At 39.4% G+C, this 24,640-nt stretch overlaps 1 protein-coding gene across 2 annotated transcripts; it reads left to right on the top strand.

Moving 5' to 3' along the window:
- The first annotated feature begins 391 nt into the window (after positions 1-391).
- LOC119783943 (glycerol-3-phosphate acyltransferase 4) lies at positions 392-24,640 on the top strand. Of its 2 annotated transcripts, none has more exons than XM_038285698.1 (13): positions 392-545; positions 1,162-1,780; positions 5,892-5,961; positions 6,072-6,372; positions 7,038-7,112; positions 7,204-7,293; positions 13,329-13,422; positions 13,498-13,613; positions 13,778-13,833; positions 13,926-14,011; positions 14,127-14,255; positions 19,577-19,656; positions 23,318-24,640. In XM_038285698.1, exons 2-13 carry the CDS (start codon positions 1,613-1,615, stop codon positions 23,424-23,426), a joined length of 1,374 nt encoding a protein of 457 aa, XP_038141626.1. In that variant the 5' UTR covers positions 392-545; positions 1,162-1,612; the 3' UTR covers positions 23,427-24,640. The 2 variants fall into 2 exon arrangements, with proteins under 2 accessions (XP_038141626.1, XP_038141627.1); XM_038285699.1 differs by lacking the exon at positions 392-545 and adding an exon at positions 564-720.

The following is a 24,640-nucleotide window of genomic DNA, read 5'->3' as shown; positions in this document are numbered from 1 at the left end:
TTTGTTTTTGTACTAAGGAAGAGAAATAATGATTTATGTGAGTGTTGTGAAAGAAAAGAAAATATGGATCTTGTTTTGATGGATTGCATTAAATATGGAACTGAAAGAGAGAGGAAAGTAATTATGGAAAAAGGGAGAGAAAGGAGTATTAAAGGAATTTTACAGACAGATTGAGATAGGGAGGAAAATGTTATTGATAAAGCGTTTTTATTTTTACATAACACAAAAATAAAAAATAGAATATAGTAGGTGGAACTATACACACTCGTGTACAGTGGGTGGCGGTATGCACCTATAAGTTGTTTGCAATCCGCCAATTTAACAAAGAAGAAGAACGCGTCATAACAGCTGCAATAGCTCACTGTGACCACCAGGTGTCACTGCGGGTCACGGAGATAGGAGCCGCTTTTTTCGGTTGGGTCGCCCGCTGTTCGCTCGTGCTGTCCGGCGGGTGGAGTTTATCCTCGGTCAGCGCGCGAGACAAAGGCAGAGGGATGGACGACGGAAACCGTGAAGTGTCGCCACTGGATGTACGGTGACCCAAGGTTGGTCGGATACGAGTATTTCCCAGTCGAGTTATTAATACTTGAGTTGTGTTAAATCCCGTGAACGGTTGGCTCAGCATGTCGGCGCTCTCACACAGCTGAGGGATGAGGAGGCTAACTGTTAAGAGCTCTGGCTAAATGCTAACTTCAGCTTCGGGATAGATTTATTAGTGGCGTAAGTTGTGTTTTTCTCCCCCTACTTTTATTGTTATTATATGTTGAAATCCACAAAATAATAATGTAAAGAGAGTGGCTTGTTTAACAGCGTATTTGAGCTGACAGTCCAGTTAGCCATCGCGCTTTATCATGAATTAATCTTGATGGAGGGCCTCCTTACCGCTAACACTATCTCTACACTCCAGCCAGTAACTAAATAACTCGTTAATATTATCCGGCCCATCACAGAAAAAGGAATAGGTGGTTGTACATTACTTCCAAACGCCGTCCTGTTAGCTTAAAGAAGCTAGCCTTAGGATGGAGCAGCAGTATTTCAGATGTCCTCATATAGACAGGCTGTCTGTTTTGTATTATTGAATTATCCATCAGCATCCAGGCGGAAACGGTCATAACAATGTTGCCCAGATGGTCCTGATGGTTTGTTTGTGCATCTCTACAGGTTGATATCCAGCTGCTGACTCCTCTGATATTCACCGGCTAAAGGAACCACCTGCAGAGTCCTCTTGTTTTTGTTAAATTGTTTACTTTTTCTGTCATCAGCGGGAGTTCATTCACTCCGAAAAACCAAAAGGACATCTGTAGCAAGGCCTGGACTTTTTTATTGTTGTTTTTTCCCCCTTCATTTTATTGGACATTGAAAACATCCCAGTTTCCAATACACCAATTAAATCTAAGGATGATGCCCTAAGGGGCAGGATGAGGATGGCTGCTTGTTTTTGTACTGAGTTTTCAGTAAGTTCCTGGAGAAGCCCTGTCCTCTAATGATCTCCATGGAGGATTTTTCGTGACAAACCCCTCCGGGGCCACTTGGGTCCAAACTCTGGACTTACAGGAATTTGAATCCCTAACTTAAGAATATTTCAAGGAATAATAGCCGCATTAACTTCAGGATGGAGCTCTTCTTCAACCCTTTTGATAATTTACTGTGCATCCTGCTGGGGATCTCCTTCACGGTGTGGTTCACCCTACTCCTGGTGTTCATTATTGTTCCAGCAATATTTGGGGTGTCTTTTGGCATCAGGCGTCTTTATATGAAGACATTGTTGAAGATCTTTGAGGTAAGAGCTTGCTGGCTTTAGACCGTAATTTTTTCCCCTCTTTAAATATTAAGCTTTTGTTCTGAACAAAGATTTATGTAAAAATTAAGAATTCACAGATAAGAAAATCAAGCTCATCAATTATAGTCCATTCTGATCTTTCTTTTAATATTTATTAGGGTTGTCACGATACTAAACTTTTCAACTCGATACCGATACTAAGTAGAATGTTCGACACTCTATACCCTTTTCGATACCACAAGGATAAAAACAAAGACTGTAAAATTCAACAGAAATATTTGCATTACTAAAAAAAATACAAGAAATAAATAAAAAAACAATAAGAATAATATTTTGAGGTTGTATGCTGTGCACAACATTAAGCAAGCTTGATCAAAAACTTACAAAATTAAAATTAAGTGTTCCTTCCTTGGCCATAACAATGACACTAGCCAAACCAGTTAAACAAAAATAATTCTCAGCAGCTGCACCTGTTACAAAAATAGTCTGAAACTGAAAAATGCACAGAATTATTCAATCACTCAGTGTTCAGATAGTGCATTTTCCACTATTCTGCACTTTAGATGGCTGTATCGATACTTTTGTGAATGAGTATTGTATCTGGATACAACGTTTCAGTATCGATACTTTTTTTAATATCGATATTTTTGACAACCCTAATATTTATAGAGTGGGGCAGTCTTTAAAAAAACAGATTACAGGTCACTGTTTGCAAGTATCTTGAAAGAAAAAAAAGTATAGAATTGATTTTAGAACAGTTTTTCTCACTTTCTCAACTTTCTAAATGGCCCCAGTCCATAATGCTTAGTGAATGCAAGCTTTCTAAACAATAAAACCAAACATCATCTTACTTTTCAGCTTCCGGTTGTTTATCAAAAAATCCCATAGAAAGTACTTTCTTTTCTATAAGCTTTAACACCTTTCATACTTCCTCAGACTTCCATGTAAACACCTGGCTAATGCTAATAAGTAATATTCCCTCAGTTACAGCTCCTACACAAAAAAGGGTTGTCAGCACAACCTATTAAAACATGATAGGAAAAAACATGAAGGTAAAGCTCTAATCACGCAGATCCTCTATCTCATGTAAGCATTTATATTTAATTCTATTTTAGGTTTTTGGGAAATATTTTCCAAGGAATCAAATCCAGCGTATGCTTGCCTTTAAACCTTGTTTTTCTAGAGGGGTTTAAATACCTCAGTGTTTTTGTCTTCACCATGCTGCCACACGCTCAGGTGGACTCATCAAGGAGTATCCACTCTTACTAGAAAGAGTATCCTGTTTTGGCTCACACTGTGACTCCCTCCTGTGTACCTTGGCTGCATTTTCAGAGGATGACTCAGTAACGAGGATTGTTTCGACACACTAGAAAGGTAGAGCTGACAGAAGGCGACAGATATGCTTTATTGCCTGAAAGGTCCTGCACATTACATATACCTTAGAATTTAAGGATTTTCTTTTCTTTTAATTTGCTTAGACAAAAAAGACACAAGAGAGATGCAAAGCCCCCAAACTTCCTTCAAATTTCCCGTTTCCAGTCCAGCTGTGGAGTATTTGGACATCAGCAGCCTCCACCCAGAGTTGGGTTTTTTAATCTTGCAGACACTTTGAACATATCATGTGCTGCGTCCTGTTAGATTGTTGATTAAATAAAACTCATGGAGCATGTCCCCAGCCATACTTCCTGATCTCTCCCTGTTTGCCTTTTAGCTTGATGAACACAATGTTCCAATTTTTATATGCATTTATTTTTGTCTAAGCATGTGTATGATCTCACTGAGGTGGGATTTGATATTTCAGTTCAATCTGTGATTATGTTTTAAATATACACTAGTTAAAACCAGAGATTTATGATTATTTTTCTATCTTCAGATTAGGGTTTACCCTAAGATTTGATCAAGTTTTCTTTAGCTTTTTTGCGATTTTAATAATGATACGGTACAGGCTGTTTAATTTAATGTGTCCCTGTTCGCTGGATCATTGGTTCCAAAGTAATGAATAAATCATTCTAGTGTTTATCATCAGAATAAATTTAATGATAAACACTAGATTAGCTTCTACCAGCTGCATGTAATAAATCCAATAGAATGCGACACAATAGACAAATTGCAACTTTATTTTACTTCATTTTAATGTTAATCTTTTAGCAAAAATTAAAACCTGTCAGAAAATTGTACGTTCTTGTTTTTATGCATTTGCTCTTGTCTTGTTGATTAAACTTCTGAGAATAGCGTTCATTTCTCCACTTTACCACTCGTAGCATGATGGAAAATTAGATTTTTTTAGCTGCAAACCATTTTCTGGAACGTTTAGCATCTCGCCTAAAGTCTTCATTGCACAGAAACTTTGATTCAAATCGAACAAATTCTGCATTAGTTTGAATTTAATTCATTTGCACACTTCTATTGCAATGACATGCAGTGCTTACTTGGAAGTCTGTTTAACGTTAAAAACCACAGTCTGTATCAGTCTTTTCATTTTGACATAAATTCTAGTCATTCAACATAGAAAAAGTGTATTTTTATTTGCACGCTAATTCTAATGCTTAGTGTTTAGCCAAAGAGTTTCTCTTTAACATGCCTGTATTAAATCTGCTTCCTTAATAGTTCTTTAACTTAGAACATATAGTTTGAGATACATTTTAGGGCTATTACTTAATGATAATTTTGCTAGTTGATTAATCTGTTGATTAATTATCAATAAGTAATTAATTATCAATAAGTTTAATAATAGGATAGAAAAAGGCTGCTGAAAGATAGTTTTACAGAATTTAAATTCTAAATGAAGCACATTGACAAAGTTTTATCCTTACTGCAAAAGTTTATTTTTATATTTTTTATATATATATATATATATATATATATATATACATACATACATAATATAATTTTTTTTTTTTTACCCTTTTCTTATAATTACTCCTCTAAGTAGCTTGCTCGGTCAGCTAAAGGCATGTTTTAGAGTCTCTATACACCAGTTAAATATTTGTTTACTAAATTAGCTGAAGGTTATTTCAACAATTGTTTAACCTCGATTAATCCGATTGTTTCAGCCCTAAAATATTTCAGTTTGTACCTCCCTGTTGCCTCCTTGGTCAGGTCTGAGTTTGAAAAATATTTTTAATCTCATCAGAGTTTAGCCTGTGTTAAGTGAATAAGGTAATAATAAAAACAAAAAACAAGCAAACAATAAAATATGATCTGTCTTTCCTCCAGTTAACCCTACTTTTTTATATAGCTCTTGTATGTTTCAGTGAAAAGTAAGATAAAGTGCATACAAAACTGCAGTATTGTGGAGGATTTTTTAAAAGACCTGCCCTCCCCACTTAAAAAAAAAAAAATGCGCAAACAAGAGCATGCATGAGCCCATTTCTCCTCCTGCATGCTCTGTTTAAAATGTGCTTTTCTCATAGCTCATCAAGCTTACTGTGTCCACATGCAGTGGGGACAATATAGTGGACTTCATAGTGAACACAGTTAACTGACCGTTCAGACAGATGATCACTTCTTTTTGCTCGGGTTGGTCACATAACTCCTCCTTCACCACGCAGTGCCTGCGCCATCTTTATTAGTCGCCACTGTCGGGAAGCGGCAACCTATGGCGACACTGGGCCGCTGTGACAGCAAATTCTATAATGCTCCAGGCATGGACGTCTCCGCGCAAAGCATTCTGGCATATATATGCCTCTTTTGAGGCTTTTCTCTTGTTATCATACACTTCGTGGGCACTTTTTCTTTTACGACCCTCTGCCATTTTCAAAGCACTGCGGTGACAAAGATGAGCTACAATGGCTGTCTGAAAACATAGCTCACTACAGATATATGCCTGAAAGTGTGCATGCGCAGAAAAGGTTGCAACATATCAACAGAATGACTGACAATTAGGAGGTCCACTTATTTAGATGATCCACCCGGAAATAAATCCTTGTCCTCTATATCTTTAAATGAACCCCAGCAGCGATTATTTCAGGCTTCTTTCTGTGTTCTTCTTAGATTATTTGTGCCTTCAGTGTCTTTCCATTTAAATGCAACATTTTTTTTTAAACTATTTAATCCTCTTGTCTGTGAAATTCTTTTTCACTTCAGTGTAACCTGCTCTCTGCTTTTCTAGTGGGCAACACTAAGGATAGAGAGGGGAGCCAAAGAGAAAAATCACCACCTGTACAAACCTTACTCAAATGGTAGGATCCGGTTGTCTTTTTTTAATGTGGTTTGCTTTGGAAATGTTTGTTTTTAGTTGCTCTGTTTGTTACAAAGGTAAATGCTAATGTGTCTATTTGTCTCGCCGTAGCGATAATCGCTAAGGAGCCGACCTCCTTGGAGGAGGAAATAAAGGAGATCCGGCGGAGCGGCAGCAACAAAGATCTGGACTCTGCCTCAGAGTTTGAGATGTCAGACATCTTCTACTTTGCTCGGCGAGGGGTGGAGAGCATCATGGATGATGAAGTGACCAAGCGGTTTTCAGCTGAAGAACTGGAATCCTGGAATCTTCTGACACGCAGCAACTACAACTTTCATTATATCAGCCTGAGGTTGACCGTCCTCTGGGGGCTGGGCCTCCTGATCCGCTACGGTATCCTGCTGCCTCTCAGGTACAGGCTACCTTTAAAATATCAATGCTTGTCTGTGGCAGCCTCACAGTTAAGGTGGTTTTCTTTTATCTGATTGGGCACTAATGTCGGCTCAAATATGTCCAAACATACTGGAATGCTTTTTTTTTTTTTTTTCTAAAATAACCGTATCAGAGAACTTCATATGTTCACATAGGATGTAAGCAGACAGTGCCTGGGGGCCAGTAAAGTGGCTCTAAATGCTTACTAACTCAGCGTAATGAAAAGATATTAGGCTTAAGATTCCCGGTGACTCAGGACTCAGCCTGGATGGCTCGTTTCCAGTTGTCAGCTGGGAGCAAAAACAGGCCACGGCTGCACAGATGGATGCCACTCCATTCCTCTGCCCTGACTAGAATAGATCCTCTCTTTCAGGCCTTCCTTGTTAGTGGTAGGAAACCTGCACCTTTATAGCTAGTAATCCCCTGTAATTTGAATCAGCACCTTCTGCAACCCTGGTTGATTGGTTCATCCAGATTAAGTCAACCTGTTTGCTACTGCAAGTATTCCTGCCTTCCTGGAGGCTCTGTGATTAACTCATTTAAAGCCCTTTTTTGCAAGAAGGGATCAATAGATGTACTAAATGAATGTTTGAAATATATAAGCAGGGATTAATTTTGGGTTTGATGTGTCCGTCTCTATAACAGGGTAACCCTGGCCTTCACTGGTGTCGGCCTGCTGGTGTTCCTTACCTCTCTAATTGGGCTCCTGCCAAACGGAAGGTGAGGTGGATCCAGTCACTTTTGTTTGATTATAATAAATTTATGAACGCTGAGCCCAGCTGTTTCATTCTGTTTTTTTGTTTTTTTACAGGATGAAAAACCTCCTCAGTGAGAAAGTTCATCTGATGTGCTACAGAATATGCGTCAGAGCGCTGACTGCCATCATAACCTACCATGACAGGTAAAGGACCTCTTTGGGTTTTCCACATTAAGTGACGCTCAAAAAATGTACTCCTTGGTAAAATGTGAAGTTATTGACCATACATCCTGTACAATAAGGGAGCAAAGTTGTTCCTTTTTAGGATTCTGTGTCAACAGCTGCTGTGATGACTCTATTATATTTTCCTCCGTAGCTGCCAGTGCCTTACTTCATTGTAGATATTGTGTTCTTTGGTGATACATAAATGGGGTCCCATATAACCTCCAGTCAGTAGTAGGGGTGTAAATCACACTTATCATGGCGATTCGATTCAGTATCGATTTCCTGACCCAACGATTCGATTATTTTCGATACTCAGGAATAAACCACCATACGATTCGATTCGATTAATTGGTTCTACTTGTTTATTTTTTTTTTACACCTTACAGGCTAGACAATGTTTCAAATTTGAAATAAATCAATGAAAGCTGCAATAACGTTATGCCTTTTTTTTTTTTTTTTTAGAAACAACAGCAAATAACAGAAGTAGAGAAGTTGCACTCCACCTATTCCTATTAAAACCTCATTCTCTGAAAAATAATAATACCCCTGCGCAATAGATTCTAAAAGGCCTTGCATAAAAAAATACTGCACATCAGTGCAATGAGTGCAATGCAATACCTCGGCTCCAGAGTGTTGACGTCCCCGCCCCCTCCACAGACGCTCCGCTGCACCTCTCCCAAATTGTAGCTGACCGCAGACAGTGCAGCAGACAGGAGGCCGGCTTGTTTTGTTTTTTATGACCGAAATTGCGGAAAACAACTCTTGAAGTTGGACCAGCTAGAAGAGCGAGGTGCGCGAGAACGCTGGGACCCTTTTTCCACCTGGATCTCCGCTCTTTTTGACCCTCATGTCCCTCCGTTGACGGACAAACTCGCCCCCACTTCCTCATTGCCTTGGCTTTATCTAGACCCACAGCTAATAGCACAGACCACACTTCCATATTGAGCATAAATAAAAAAAATGTTTGTCAAGCTCACTGCAACACACTGCTGCAGGAGTATAACCAGGAAGCGAGGTAGGAGGGCAAAATAGGTTTACCGCCATCGCAGCACGGGAGGGAGAATTACGCCCAGGAGCAAAAGGATAAAAATAGACCGGAGGGAAAAAAAAAACATGAATCGATTCTCTTGTGGACGTATCGATGCATCGGATCGTCGGCTGTTGGATCGATGCATCGATACAAAACGATTATTATTTACACCCCTAGTCAGTAGTAGTTGTGTTTCTATTACAAATATGTGCAAAACTGTTTATATTCTGCTTATTTAGTAAATGCAAACTTTTGCAATTGCCATATTTTTCCCTTAAATAAGTAATGCATCAAAAATTGCCCATGAATATGTTTGTTCACCTGATAACTACACAAACAACATGGCAGCAGTGGATGTAAACTCATGACATGTATCCATATTTTAACCACGGCTGTAGTGCTCATCGCTTATCACCATGCACTAAATGTAAAAAAATAATCCAAATATGCCGCATCATGATCCTCTATTTACGGTCTTCCTTTGCATCTTTTTCCAAAGCAGTACGGTCCAGTTACAGATCACGTAACGCCAAAAAGTGTTTCCTTTCCAGTTTTGCGGAAAATAACAGAAAAACCACCTAATCGAAATGTAAACATTTTTTAATCAAACATTTTTATTTTATGTACACAAATTGCAGATTTTCTATTCAGCAAATTTATATTCATATTAAAATTCACACAGTTGGATGGAAACACAGCTAGTGATGATGGTCTGTATTGTTTTGTTGTGTATTAATGCCTCTGTAGTTTTTTTTAATGCCTTCTGCTGACAAAAACCTTATGGCTTGAGTATAGCCGACTTGAGGAAAAAAAACACAAATCAAAAAGGATAATTTAAAACATTAATTTGTAGTAAATGTACTTATGAGTCATTCACTCACACACGACGTGTGTACATGAATTGGCTGGTAAGTTGCAGGGCTAAACCTAGAAGATGATGCTAAAAATTAATTTAAATGTATCATCAAGGTGTACTGTACATTGAAGGAGGGCATCTTTCTACATTTTGTTTTCCTAGCAGATTTCCTTCTCAGTTAAATTGTGCAGAATTTCCAATTCTATATAAAAATAGATTGAAATAGTTTTTTATATAACAGAAAACGGGTATTTTAACGTTTATTTAGAAGGACATGTATTGACTAAATGAAGCAGTCATATATTTATACATGTACAGAGGATATGTTTTTATTGAGCTTCACTGTATTTTATTACCTAGAACCTATTTACTTCTTCTTGACTTGTTTCTGGTTGCTTCTGCCTAAATAGTTGCTCCTTTTAAAAAAAAAAAAAAAAAAAAAAAAAGGCAGTGGGGGGACTTTTCAATATATAATTTAGTAAATTACTGTAAAATGTTTTAGACCAAGGAGGAGAAGAATAGGAGCTCCACTTGGATCCTAAAATGTGTCTCACATTGGGGGACCTGCTGTCTCTATCTATGTAAATTCACCTGAAAGCAGAGGTCTGGTTTTAAAATCGTAGAATTTTGACTGTGATGTAAAGCTGAGGAAAACAATTCAAGCAGTTGATTAGAATACCGTATTTTCACGACTATAAGGCGCATATAAACGTCTTTTTTTCCCCTCAAAATGTGGGGTGCGCCCTATGGTGCGGTGTGCCCTATCTGCGGACGTTGTTGAGACCACCATGAGTATATGAGAACGTTAAAGGGGGAAGTGTGGGCGTGGCTTGTGTATAAAAGAACAGGTATGTGCTTTATGCAGAACATTGTTGTCTTAACAACCCTGGAAATGGCAAAGAGACACGCCTATGAAGCCCAGTTTAAACTGCAGGCTATCAGCTACGCAGAGGAACATGGAAATCAAGCAGCTGCGAGAGAATTCAATATAAATGAATCGATGGTTCGCAAGTGGAGGAAGCTGGAAAACGAACTTCGACTGGTGAAGAAGACGCAGCTGAGTTTCCGCGGACATAAGGCGAGGTGGCCCGAGTTGGAGGAAAGACTCGAGCGGTGGATCGTGGAGCAAAGAACGAGTAGGGCCAGCTTTTCAACGGTCACTGTTCGACTAAAAGCAGTAAAGCTAGCGGAAGAAATGAAAATTGAAAATTTTCAAGGAGGTCCATCGTGGTGCTTTCGTCTTATGAAACGGTGCAATTTTTCCATCCGGACCAGGACTACAGTTGCTCAGCGACGTCTGGCGGATTATAATGAAAAGCTGGCGAGCTTCCACTCCTTCTGCAGCAAACACATCACTGACAAAGTCATCCAGCCAAGCCACATCACCAACATGGACGAGGTGCCGCTCACTTTCGACATCCCGGTGAATAACACCATGGAGAAGAACGGGACCAGCACTGTAGCGATACACACAACGGGGTATGAACGCTGTGCTTGCTGTTATTCCGGGAGGTCTGACAAAGGACCTTCAACCACTCGACATCGGTGTGAACCGGCCGTTCAAAGTAAGGCTGCGAGCGGCGTGGGAGCGATGGATGACACACTGAGACCATAGTTTCACGAAAAGTGGAAGGCAGCGCCGGGCAAGTTACGCCACAGTTTTCGGATGGATTGTAGATTAATTCAACAGCAGCCACCGCGGCGCCTCCGGGTTCACCGCGGCAGCTGGCAGGTGTTTTTTCATCTAAATAATCTAAATCTTTTTAAGTGAGAAAGTCCACCTGAAAACTTAATCATTGCAGTCAGTTCATCCAGATTATCATCCCGCCTATACTATTTCTGTCGGAGGCGCTAAGACCCCCACATACCAGCGGTGCGCCGACAGCAGGAATCCCTTCAACAGCAGCCTCTGGCCGGGTCGCCTCCTCGCGGTGAACCGCGGCGGCTAGCAGGTGTTTTTCATCTAAATTATCTAAACTGCAGGCACCAGGATAATAAAAGTGAATATATTCTGTCGGCAGGTTTCAAGTTAATTTATGCGTCAAACTGTATCAGAGGAGTAATCACAGCCCTGTGTCATCAGTGATGTGTCTCTCACGGCCAGCTCCCAGGTTTGAATAATACTTTGTAATAAATACACCTTGCAGCTATATTTGCTGTGATCAGTGGGAATAAAGTAGTTTTAATATGGTTTTTAAGTGAGAAAATACACCTGAGAGGACATGTACCTGTATATAAAAAACGCGCCCTATAGTCCGGTGCGCCTTATGTGTGTTAAATACAGAAAAGGCACACATAACTGAGACTGCGCCTTTTAGTACGGTGCGCCTTATGGTCGTGAAAATACGGTAGTTTAATTTTTTTACACAGGAAAAATGTTGAACATTGATGCTAGTTTAAAGCTTCTGCTTTTAAAGTTTCTCATCACTTTGGTCAGTGAGTCATTGTTTTGCAACAGTTTTCTTATCTTAGGTACTCTGTTTGAAAATGTTGAAGTATTAGAGATAATGTCAAGGCTTAGTAAATGAGACATTTAATTGATAAGAAGCTGTACGTGTATTTCCAATGCAGCTTCTGTTTTTGCTCCAGTGTTCCTGTCTGCTTCAGACATTGTTTCTTCTACAGCATAGCATCACTTCCAGTCAGTCAGAAAATATTTTCTTTGGCTGAAATCTAAATAACAGCTAAAACCATATATAAAAAAGAAAAAGCAGCACTCATCTAAGCAGCTGTAGAATCTTAGCAGCTCTACTTCGCCTCTGTCCAGATGTAACCAGGTGCCAGGTTTGTCTACAGTGTTGGGAAAAAGTATAAGTTCCTTTATATGGTTATTCTCCCTCAGCTGCTGTTCAAAACTTAAAAGTTGCTAGTTGTGAAATACATTTAATTGTTAGTCAGTGTGGATTTAGATACAAGAGAAAAAGCAGATTTGTGTTTGTGCAATGTGTTTTATTTTCCTTGCCAGACCCAAAAAAAAGCCGACGCAATGGAAGCTGAATGTGAAATTTACTGCGAGGTTGATGAGCTTTAAAACTAATGAAAACATTTCAGAAAAAGAATCTAATACCAGCTGTTAAACATAGTGTTGGTTGTGTGTTGATGTGGGACTGCTTCGGCACCCAGAGGACCTGCTGTAATAATGGAACCATGAACTGTGCTCTCTAGTTAATCACCTGAAGCTCGGTCATATTTAGGTTATGCAGTAGAACATTTTTTATTTTATTTTTTTAGGTTTTTGGGTTTTACATGAAAAAAATAATATCTATTGAAGCTGTTGCATATAAATAATCTTAGGTTAAACAAAAACAAGGATGTGAAAGTGTCTTTGGTTGCTTTAAATCCACAAGAGTAACCATTTCTCTCCCCCAGTTGGGAGCCACAGCAGACCTCTGCTGTTGCATAATTCCTGAGCTATGCTCAGAGAAATGTGATCCCCTGAGTATAGGAAGGAATGCAGGAAACCCTGAAGCCTGTCTCTGACTGGTGGGATCCTAGCAGGAGCCATTTTAAGGTCCTGAAAATACACCAAAAACGCTGCAGTGTTTTCTAAACCAATAAAAGGTACATTTAGATAGAAGTGTTACTAGCCCTTGGTTTGAATTGGTTTAAATTAAAGTGCGGGGTACGTTGTGTTTTAACTGTGGGTGTGATCATTAAGGGAAGTTTGTCTACATAGTGGCACATGTAACAGGATGTGGAGGAGGAAGCTGATGCTTTGTTTACTCACTGATCTGTAGCTTAGAGCAACTGGTGAGGGCGTTGCAGGTTTCACTGAAGGTTATCGAGATTACACTACATCCCAACTGCAAAATTTTAACATCCCAATTGTAATTAAATTAAACTACTGTGACCGACTGAGCGTTTCTCCTGGTCGTGGGGACTTTTCAGAATAGTCGCCTTCAGTTGCAGCCCGTTTGAATGCGGTCCTTCACAGTGGGATGCTAAAAATAATCTGCTGACATAGAAAGTGTCGCTCTGTCTCTATTTGAGATGGTAACTTTAGCTTTAAACTGCTTCCTCGGTATGTTCAAGTCCTGCTTGGACATCATGGGCTGCTTTGTCTCATGAGGATAAGGCCAAAAGCATTCTGTATGTGTTAAAAATGTTTTTTTTTTTTTTTTTTTTCAGTGAGAATAAACCGAAAAATGGAGGCATATGTGTCGCCAACCACACTTCACCCATTGATGTTATCATCCTGGCCAGCGACGGCTGCTATGCTATGGTAATTATTTGATCTACTTAGAGGAAGTCTTGAAAAATACCACCTACTACCATCTGATACCATTTTTGTTGTCAGGTTGGACAAATTCATGGTGGATTGATGGGGGTCATACAGCGGTCTATGGTTAAAGCCTGCCCACACATCTGGTTTGAGCGATCAGAAGTGAAAGACAGACACCTAGTGGCCAAACGGTAGTATTACAGCCAGTGAGCGTCTATTGTTTAATTATCAACTGGAGATGTTAAATCACATTTATCTAATCAACTCTGATTTATTGGCTCTAGATGATAACATAAAAATCTTCTTTCTTTTGAACGCTGTAAGCAGTGAGCTTTTTATAATACTTGTATTGCAGGTTGAGTGACCATGTTCAAGATAAATCTAAGCTGCCCATTCTCATTTTCCCAGAAGGTGAGTCTTTTCAGTGAGTGAATTATGAAGTATACGTAAAGTCCTGCAGGTTTCTTTTTAAATCTCATTTTGTCTTCGTTTTAATTTATCAGGCACCTGCATAAACAACACATCTGTCATGATGTTCAAGAAGGGCAGTTTTGATATTGGTGCAACTGTTTATCCTGTGGCCATTAAGGTGCCGTCTCTTTTTCCTGTTTTTGTCTTTGATGCACATGCACAATAGTGTTTTTCTGTTTTGTAAATAAAAAAAAAAGCGCAAGTATTGATTATTTCTGACATGTTCCTCGCAGTACGATCCCCGGTTTGGAGATGCCTTCTGGAATAGCAGTAAGTTTGGGATGGTCAACTATCTTCTACGTATGATGAGTAGCTGGGCCATCGTCTGCAGCGTGTGGTACCTTCCTCCGATGTCAAGAGAGGTTAGGCTCATTACATTTCATTGTTGTTTTTGAAAAAATTTAATACTCATCATTCCATTAAGCATAACATAATAAATCCATCCATGTTAGGGGTTTTGTTTTAGTAGATAAGCTTGATTCTTTAAAAAACTTGGTACTTTAATCCTAAAACAATGACCAATGTGGCAAAAGGCCCCAGATTCAGGTGTCATTTCATGTGCCTGTTTGGACCTGTTCACTTCCTGTTTGGATTAACCGAGTGTGCAGCTGTTCAGAGGATCTCCATCTGAAGTTAAGTTATTTTCTCTGTGATATCTCTGTATCTAAGTAACTCTAACTGACTACTTTAAAACATAGCACCTTCTGCTGCACTTTTCTACTGAGCACTTGTCAGTTTCACACGGTTTTATTTCTGATAGCAAGGAGTAGCTAGCCTAGGCTAGCGCTTAGCATTGCTAAGCGCTTAGCATTGCTATGGCTTCTCTCTCTCCCTCCCTTGATTCTTTTCCAACTCTTCCTTCTTCCTCTCCTCTCTCCTGCTCTCTGTGTCAGATGTTCAGTTATTCCTCTGCCTCCTTTAGTGATAATGGGATGTGTAATAAGTGTAGTATTTTTGTAGCTTTGGAGGCGAGGGTGTCAGAGTTAGAATCCAGGCTTCAGGCTGTTGAACATCCAGGAGTTAAAGTAGGCCCCCCACGTAGCTGTCCTCCAAAAGTGCCTGAGCAGCCAGGCGATTGGGTAACTGTACGCAGAAAGCGTAGTCGTGGATCTCTGCCCACTGGTCACCACCAACCCGTTCACGTTTCTAACCGGTTTTCCCCACTCAGTGACACACCCACTGAGAAGCCCACTCTGGTGATTGGCAGCTCCATAGTCAGAAACGTGGCATTAGAGACACCAGGGACCATAGTCAAATGTTTGCCGGGGGCCAGAACGGGCGACATCAAATCCTACCTGAAACTACTGGCTAAGGATAAGGTTAAATACAGTAAGATTGTTATTCACGCTGGTGGTAATGACACCCGGTTACGCCGATCGGAGGTCACTAAAATTAGTGTTGCTTCGGTGTGTAAGTTTGCCAAAAAAATGTCGGACTCCGTAATTTTCTCTGGTCCCCTCCCTGATCTGACCAGTGATGACATGTTTAGCCGCATGTCGTCATTCAACCGCTGGTTGTCTAGGTGGTGTCCTGAAAACAACGTGGGCTACATTAATAATTGGCAATCCTTTTGGGGAAAGCCTGGTCTGATTCGGAGAGACGGCATCCATCCCACTTTGGATGGTGCAGCTCTTCTTTCTAGGAATCTGGCCACATTTATTAGTCCTCCAAAACCCTGACCACCCAGGGTGCAGACCAGGAAGCAGAGTTGTAGTTTAACACACATCTCTGCAGCTTCTCTACTGTTACCCACTCTTTACTCCATCCAGACAGTGTCTTGCCCACGACCAAAATCTAATAAATTAGCAAAGATTCCCAAAGGAGTAAATCATGATAATCTAATTAAAATCAAAATAACTCCAATTGGGGAAAAAGTTAAAACAATTAAATGCGGTCTGTTTAACATAAGATCGCTTTCCTCTAAAAGTCTACTAGTTAATGACTTGATTTGTGATAATCACATTGACTTGTTTTGCCTTACAGAAACCTGGCTGCAGCAAGAGGATTATGTGAGCATAAATGAGGCAACTCCTTCAAGCTATTTAAATTTTCACATCCCCAGAAGTTCTGGGCGAGGAGGAGGAGTAGCAACAATCTTCCAGTCTGACTTACTGATTACTCCCAAAACAATTAATACCTACAACTCTTTTGAACATTTAACCCTTAATTTCCCTGATCCAAATTTCAAGGCAAGAAAACCTCTTCTTTTTGTAACTTTGTATCGTCCACCAGGTCCTTACTCTGAATTTTTAGATGAGTTTTCAGAGTTCCTTTCTGATTTGGTATTAAATACTGACAGGGTCATCATAGTGGGAGATTTTAACATCCATGCTGACATTGAAGGCGATAGCTTAAGAGCAGCCTTTAATGCTATCTTAGACACTATTGGCTTTGTTCAAAATGTGAATAGTCCCACGCATTCTCATCTTCATACTTTGGATCTTGTGCTGACATACGGCATAGAATGTGAAGAAATAACAGTATTTCCTCACAACCCTGTCCTCTCTGACCACTTTCCAATAACCTTCAGGATTACTTTAACAGAGTTCTCCTCCCCCAAAAGAAGGTTCAATTTTAGTAGATCTTTATCAGATAGTGCAGTTATAAATTTTAAAGAATCTGCTTCACTTTCTCTCTCCTCTGTGTCACTGAGCAGTGCTGCAGAGTGCAAAAGCTTAGCTTATTCCCCTTCACAGGTTGATGATTTTGTTGATGGGGTTGCTAGTTCTCTGCGTATTGCCTTAGACAACGCAGCTCCTTTGAAAATGAAAACCGTTAAAAATAGAAAGCTTGCTCCTTGGTTTAATGCAGAGCTGCGTACTTTGAAGCAAAATGCTAGGAAACTGGAGAGAAAATATCGCTCCACAGGCCTGCGAGAGTCCTTCCTAGTCTGGAAAAATGGTTTACTGCTGTATAAGAGGACTCTTTGTAAAGCAAGAGCAGCATACTTCTCCTCATTAATAGAGGAGAATAAGAATAATCCTAGATTTCTTTTTAATACAGTTGCCAAACTCACCCAGAGCCATAGCTCTGTTGAACCGTCCATTCCACCTGCTCTTAGCAGCAATGATTTTATGGGATTCTTTATAAATAAGATTGATCTTATTAAAAATAAGATCATAAGCACTCCTCTATCCGCGATTGTACCTGAGGTAGTCATGGAATCTGAACCGGGTTTAGACTGCTTTGATCCAGTTGAACTCTCTGAATTAGCAAAATTATTGTCTTCATCTAAGCCTTCAACTTGTATGTTAGATCCAGTTCCAACCAGGTTATTTAAGGAGGTATTCCCTTTGATCTCCTCCTCCATTTTAGATGTGATTAATCTATCTCTGTTACAGGGATATGTACCTAAAGCTTTTAAGGTTGCTGTAATTAAACCTCTGCTTAAGAAACCGTCTCTTGACCCAGATGACTTGGTCAATTATAGACCTATATCCAATCTTCCTTTCTTATCCAAAATTCTTGAGAAAGTAGTTGCCAAACAAGTTTGCGATCACTTCCACCATAATGAACTTTTTGAAGAGTTTCAGTCTGGCTTTAGAGCTCATCATAGCACTGAAACAGCTCTGGTGAAAGTCACTAATTATATTCTCATGGCCTCAGATAATGGACTTGTATCTGTGCTCATCCTGTTGGATCTTAGTGCTGCATTTGATACAGTTGACCATAATATTCTTTTAGAAAGACTTGAATATTTTGTTGGAATTAAAGGAACAGCACTAGACTGGTTTAAATCTTATCTATCTGATCGAATTCAGTTTGTTCATGTTAATGATAGATCTTCAACACGCTCAAAGGTTACCTGTGGAGTACCACAGGGATCAGTGCTAGGACCAATTCTCTTTACTTTATACATGCTCCCAATTGGTAGAATTATTAGACAGCATGGGATTAATTTCCACTGTTACGCTGATGATACCCAGCTATATCTGTCTATAAATCCAGATGAAGCTAACCCATTACATAGATTACAGGCATGTCTTGAAGACATAAAAACCTGGATGACTCTTAACTTTCTGCTCCTGAATGCAGACAAAACAGAAGTTATAGTCTTTGGACCAGAGTCTCTGAAAAAGAAACTGATTAGCCAGTCACTTCATTTGGATGGGATTAAACTGATTTCAGATAATAAAGTAAAAAATCTTGGTGTTATTTTTGATCAGGACCTGTCATTTAAATCCCATATCAAAGAGGTTTCTAGAATTTCCTTCTTTCATCTGAGGAACATTACAAAAATTAGAAATCTCCTGTCCAGGGGTGATGCTGAGAAACTAGTCCATGCATTTGTTACTTCAAGGCTGGACTATTGTAATTCTTTACTATCAGGAAGTCCACAAACTGTAGTTAAAAGCCTTCAGCTGATCCAAAATGCTGCAGCCAGAGTTCTGATGAAAATTAAAAAGAGAGATCATATCTCTCCTATCCTGGCTTCTCTTCATTGGCTTCCTGTTAAATCAAGAATAGAATTTAAAATCCTCCTTCTCACATATAAAGCCTTAAATGGCCAAGCTCCATCTTATATCAGAGATCTGATTGTTCCTTATGTTCCTAACAGAGCACTTCGCTCTCAATCTGCAGGTTTACTAGTGGTTCCTAGAATTTCTAAAAGTAGAATGGGAGGCAGATCTTTTAGTTATCAGGCTCCTCTCCTGTGGAACCAACTACCAGTTTTAGTCCGTGAGGCAGACACCCTGTCTACTTTTAAGACTAGGCTTAAAACTTTCCTTTTTGATAAAGCTTATAGTTAGGGTGGCTCAGGTTATCCTGAGCTATCTCTATAGTTATGCTGCTATAGGCTTAGACTTTTGGAGGACATAGGGACCCCCATTTCATCATTCTGCTTCATTCTCTCTCTGTTCTCCTATTCTGCAGAATCTGTTAGTTCAATCTCTAACCTTCTGTTCTCTCTGCTTTTCCTCAGAGTAGCTTTGCCTCGTCTGTTCCTGTTTGGCTGTGACGTCATCCTGGAAAGAAACATCAGCTGTGCTGCTTCTATCAACACCCTTGTTTATAGATGTTGGAGATCGGCCTGTTTTCCAGTGTGGTCCTGTTTCTCTGACCGTGACTGAGTGGATGTGCTCTCTTCGTCCTCTGGCATGGGAGCTGCCTTGGAGCTCGTCTGCCTGGCTGCGTGTTTCCTGGACGGGGCCGCCTTTTACAGCTGCTTTTTGTATCTCTGCTTCTGTCTCCTTGAACCCCAGTCGGCCTCAGCAGATGGCCGCTCACACTGAGCCTGGTTCTGCTGGAGGTTTCTTCCTGTTAAAAGGGAGTTTCTCCTCTCCACTGTCGCTACAAGCATGCTTAGTGTGGGGGATTGTATTTGAGTCAATGAGTCAATGCAATCAACTGGTTTTCCTTAGATAGAAAACTTTGTATCAATTTGACTGTATGATCTGGTTGAACTGTAAAGTGCCTTGAGATGACATGTGTTGTGAATTTGGCGCTATATAAATAAACTGAATTGAATTGAATGTAGTCATGTCACCTGCTTATAAACCTAGTGTCTGTGTACATCAGATAGTAAATCCTTGTTTTTTTTTCTGGATGGTCCTTTCTGACAAGCTGCAGTGAGTTAGCTCTGTATTTGAACAGAGAAACATGGCCTCAAGTTTAGCATTGCAATATTTATACATGTTTATATTCCTTACATTTATACATGTATTTATAAATCCCTCCACAGGGGGGAGAGGATGCCATGCAGTTTGCCAATCGTGTAAAAGCAGCCATAGCCAGGAAGGGGGGACTCGTTGACCTTCTGTGGTAAGATGCAACTTTCACACATATCTAGGGAAGCCAATAAATAAATAATGATCAGGACAAATTATTTTGACCATTTCACCTTGAAGTCTGTTGTACCCTCTGCAAGTCCAGTTTAAAAGTCATCCATCCATTTCCTACATGCTAATCCCTACTGGGGTTGTGAGGGTTGCTGGTGCCTATCTCCAGCTGTCTACGGCCGAGAGGTGGGATACACCCTCGTCAGGTCGCCTGTCTATCACAGGACCACAAAGACAAACAACCATTCATACTCGCACCTATAGAGAATTTAGAGAAGCCAAATAATCTAACAGTCAAGTCTTTGGACTGTGGGAGAAAGCTAGAGTACCCAGAAAGAACCCATGCATGCACAGGGAGAACAAGACGCCGAGCCGGGAATAGAACCCAGAACCTTCTTGCTGCAAGGCAGCAGTGCTACCCACTGTTTTCCTCTGTGCAGCCCAGTTTAAAAGCCTTAATAACGAATTTGGACGGCATTAAGAGCGTCCATTGAAGGAGGCATGGGGCTGTGATTCTAAACAGATCATTATAAAAACTAAAGTAAATGCATTGTTGTTTTCACGACAAAATAATTTTATTGACGCTCTTTTTTTTTTTTTTTTTTCATGACAATAAGGAAAACTGGCGAGCTAAACATGGATCTTTGATGACTAAAACATGAATAGTCATTGCTTTGAGTTTTTGTCAAAAAGAGACTAAATAAAAATTGGCGGGTGGTCGGTCAGACGTTTAAACTGCATCATTATGCTGTACTCTGCAACCATATTGGTGCGTCTTGATTGATCCGGCCGCCCACATGGCGTGCAGCGCTACACATTCTGCAGGACCACAGATGGGTCCTGGCAGCAGCGGGGTCGGAGAAAATAACCCGGAATGGTCCAGTACTGCTCGCTCAAACTCTGAGGTATTTTGCACGCGCGGAGCTCGGAGTCTGTGCTTCACGTTGCACTCTGATGGTTCCCCCCTAAGCAGTATGGCTCTTCCTAGTTTCGCTACTTCATAAAGTATGTAGCTGATCAGCCTCTGCCAAGCGTAAAAAATCCCTTTGTCCAACTATCAATATTTTATTTCCTCCAGCTCACAAGAAGTGATACAAAAAATTCTTTATTTTTTACCAAAAGGAGTCCCTAAATTATATCCAAATAAAATATTTATTTTACATTCTCTTTATGTTTGGATAAAAAGAACAAGGTGAAAAGGTACATTGATGTTTAAATATTTTTCTCTCTGAGGGTTCTTGTTTCTATCTTTGTAAATATTATGTAAATACTTCCTTGTATTGTCATTGAAACATTTTCTCTGTTTCCTTTGAATATTTCAACATTTTAGTTAACGTATTCATTTCGTATTTCGGTTCTGGATTGGCATGCCATTACAAGGCAATTATAAAGGTTCTTTCTGTGTTTATTTTTTATATATCAGACCCCTGTGAATTTAAATCTACTTTGAACCCTTGGCAGTCGTAACAAAGGGGTAAATTCTCAGAAATAAAGCCAAAATGGCCAAAGTAGAAAGAAGAATGTTTTAGTTCTTTGCTTTTTTGGAGCAATGAACATTTTATTGATCTGTGTGTAATTCATAATTCATAGTAGATCACGAAGTGTTTGCTTTGGGATGGAAACATTGTATGTCTGAAACCATTCCTTTATTGTACATTTTGTTCGCTTTTCTGTTTGCTATATTAACCAATATGATGTGTTGAACTAGATCTGCTATTTCACAGCTTTTGTGAGACTTCTTTAAAAAGTAGGTCATCCATCTATCCATCCATCCATTTTCCATTACTCTTATCCCAAGCGGGGTCGCAAGGGGTGCTGTTGCCAGCTGTCTACACTCTGGCAAGAGCCTGGACAGGTCGCCAGCTCATCACAGGGTGGCATTAATTCATTAAAAAATGTTTATTTGAATTCTATAAATCAAAGTTTTTCTGCCAAACAGCAATGATGACCTGCACGGCAGCATTCTATACCCAGCTATTGTAGTATCCAGGCAAGAACTGTCAGTCTGGTAAAGAATCTGGTTGTTATTCGAAATTATAAAGGTTCACTTTTTTTTTTTTGCAACATAAAACTGACTAAAACTAGATCACATACCATAATGACTAGAATGTAACTAAGACTAATAATAGTTTAAAGACTAAGACTAAATCTGAGATGGCTGTCAAAAACAACACTGAGTAAATGTAAAACTTTTTTTTTTTTTTTCAAATTTTAACTAAAAGTATAGTTTTTCCCTTAGGGTTATTAAGATTATATATCGTTATCTGCAATAGTTTCTATTGGTACTTTCATACACACTATTTTAATAATGTTTCTGCTGCCCTGCGATGGACTGAATCTTTATCACTCTGCTAGCTAGCAGTCCTTGCTTGTAAGCTGTAGTTTCAATGACACTAGGTTTTAATTAGAGTGACGAGTGATTGTTAATTAGACATAAAAATCTGGTCATAATTAATAGCTGAAGTGTTTTTTACTTTGAAAATAAATAGTTGGAGGAAAATTTTCTCATTTAAAATGAAATGAGTGATTTTCCGCCCAACCCTTTGGAAAAGCCCAACAAACTGAACAGTTGGACAGTGTTTCTCTTAATTGCATTTGTATTAGAGTCCTGCACGGGTCGAGTTTTACCAACCCGCACCCGCCTGAACCCGTTAGGATGACTACCGAACCCGACCCATCACCCGCGGATATCTTCAATTCAAATCTGAACCTGACCCGACCCGTTGATGTTTAACCCGCAACCCGACCCGGTAACACATCAAGTAATAGGCTATAGTATGCTGCGCTGCAGAACAGCGCCATTAACACTGCAGCAGACGTGTATGCACTGACTGTGGCCTTTTTTGAGGGAAGCCCACACTGCCGGCAGGGCTTTAAGCTACAACAAGGGTGACCCATAGTGCCTGATTAATATAACATTTCTGATGTCCATAACAACAAACGCATAAAAAAAAAAATCAACTACCTGTCCGCACTAAAAAAATATCCATTTATTTTTATTTATGTATTTTATGTATTTATTATTTTATGTATTTATGTATTTTTCACCGACCCGTTGCAGGACTCTAATTTGTATAACTTAAGTATACATTTTTGTTTTCAATCTTTAAAATGAATCACAAGAATTTGAATTTGTAATCTATAACACCAATAACAGAATATAAAAAACCTTTTGATCAATCCATAGTTATATCTCCTATAGGTACATAAAAAAAAGAATGTGGTAATAAGTTATATTTGATCCCACTTTTTAGAAATTTAATCTATTTTCAATGTAAAGAAAATTAAATATTTAAATTGTTAGTTAAATTGTTGATTATTGCTTACCGATAATTAAAATCCCAAGTAGGTTTATATGTTCTGTATGTTTATTTTTCTGTGAAGGACAATCAAAAGTTGAACATTTCAGAAGTCTATTTCTATATGATCATGAAACTCAAATCACAGCCGTTCATGTAATCATGTGTAGTAATTTAACATGAGTACATTCATCAACTAGTCCGTTTTGGATATTTGCTTTTTTCTGTAAGGACAACAAACCATAAACTTGTTGAAGTTCTCCCCTTATGTCATTAAAATACAGCAGATCTGATCTACTTAATTATCCTGTAGCTAAATCTAACTGCCCTTTGATCATTTTGCAGGGATGGAGGTTTAAAGCGAGAAAAGGTAAAGGATACCTTTAAAGAAGAGCAGCAAAAGCTTTACAGCAAAATGCTTGTAGGCACTCAGGAGGACCGCAGCCGCTCCTGAGGCCCCTTCATGGAGGCGGACTGACTCTGAGATAGCTCTGGGCTTCCCCTGACCAAGCATGCAGCAGCAGTGGTCCGTCACTGTGGAACAGCTGGACTGGATTCTTCTCTCCTCGATGTCAACAGAACTTTGGCTTCTCCAGTCACAGCCTCAGCATGTTAAGTTGCATCACTGTTGTGGGCTGTTCTGCCCTCTGTTGGAGTAGCTTGATAAAGGCCTTGCTAGAAAAAGAAAGTTTGGCAAAAAAGGGAACGCCTTCCTCTTTCAATTTTTATGTACGGGCAAAAACAAATGGTCTCCTATATTTGACTCCTGTCTTTGTTTTGTCGTCTGAACTCACTTTTTCCAAAGCTTTTTGCATCATCTTTAGCCGAGGTTACAGAAGTAATAACACTTGGATTGTAGTAAAGAGATAACGTAGACTAAATCTAGCTTGTTTTAAACCTGAAGCAGAGTTGTTTTGTTTAATCTTGGATAGTTCCTCCACCGTAGGGCAAAATGCCAAACTTTGTTACATTTCAAATATTTTTATGTTCTGTTTTTTTTTTTCCAGACTGATGAAACACATCTTGTATGGAAGATATTTATTTTGCTCTGCAAACTTGTTTCATGACTTGATTTTCATTTAGAGCTACATTGCAGAAAAGCTCCCTGTTGAACGTGTGTTTTCCATGGAGTGTGAGAGACCTCACAATATGAAGTGGAAACAGTTCCTGTTATGCAGGAGTATTGATTTTAAAGCAGATGCTCCTCTTTAAACCGACGCTGCAACAAAACTGGAGTAAAAGAAACTCACATTCTTTAATAAAGTATTTGGCTTTAGAGATGTGTCTTAAAGGCTCATTGCACCAAGGAAACTGCATATGATAAACACCCATAACAGAAATGCAAACGTAAGTAACAAGCTGAATTCTGTCTAAATACACGCCCAACCAGACCTGTTTTTGTGCAGTTTCTCTATTGCCTCATCTACTTAAAGCTAAAGCTTTTGTCTTTATTATCCTCTAATTGAAGATGTTGTTTTCCTACTTGGCAACCTCAAGGTCTCTGGAATGCAGTGCAGCTGTAGTTTGGGGCTTTACATCAGGCTAGGAGGTAGCACCGTGGGTACACCATGGGTACAGGTTCCCCCCTGAAACAATCTTAGTTTGTTATCAGGGACAGTCCTTTAGATGCTGTCAAATCATTTCATTAAAATATATGTTGAACTATGA

Source organism: Cyprinodon tularosa, unplaced genomic scaffold (assembly GCF_016077235.1).
Source record: "Cyprinodon tularosa strain WSP-4 unplaced genomic scaffold, ASM1607723v1 ctg214, whole genome shotgun sequence".
NCBI classification, from domain to species: Eukaryota; Metazoa; Chordata; class Actinopteri; order Cyprinodontiformes; family Cyprinodontidae; genus Cyprinodon; species Cyprinodon tularosa.
The sequence above is the reverse complement of the archived record's forward strand: the minus strand, read 5'-3'. Positions and strand labels throughout refer to the sequence as shown.

Excerpts from the sequence above, each read along its gene's own strand:
- LOC119783943 (XM_038285698.1), top strand. The coding sequence starts at position 1,613 with ATGGAGCTCTTCTTCAACCCTTTTGATAATTTACTGTGCATCCTGCTG. Across the intron at positions 5,962-6,071 it reads GTACAAACCTTACTCAAATG|CGATAATCGCTAAGGAGCCG; the intron begins GTAGGATCCGGT and ends GTCTCGCCGTAG. Across the intron at positions 7,113-7,203 it reads GGGCTCCTGCCAAACGGAAG|GATGAAAAACCTCCTCAGTG; the intron begins GTGAGGTGGATC and ends GTTTTTTTACAG.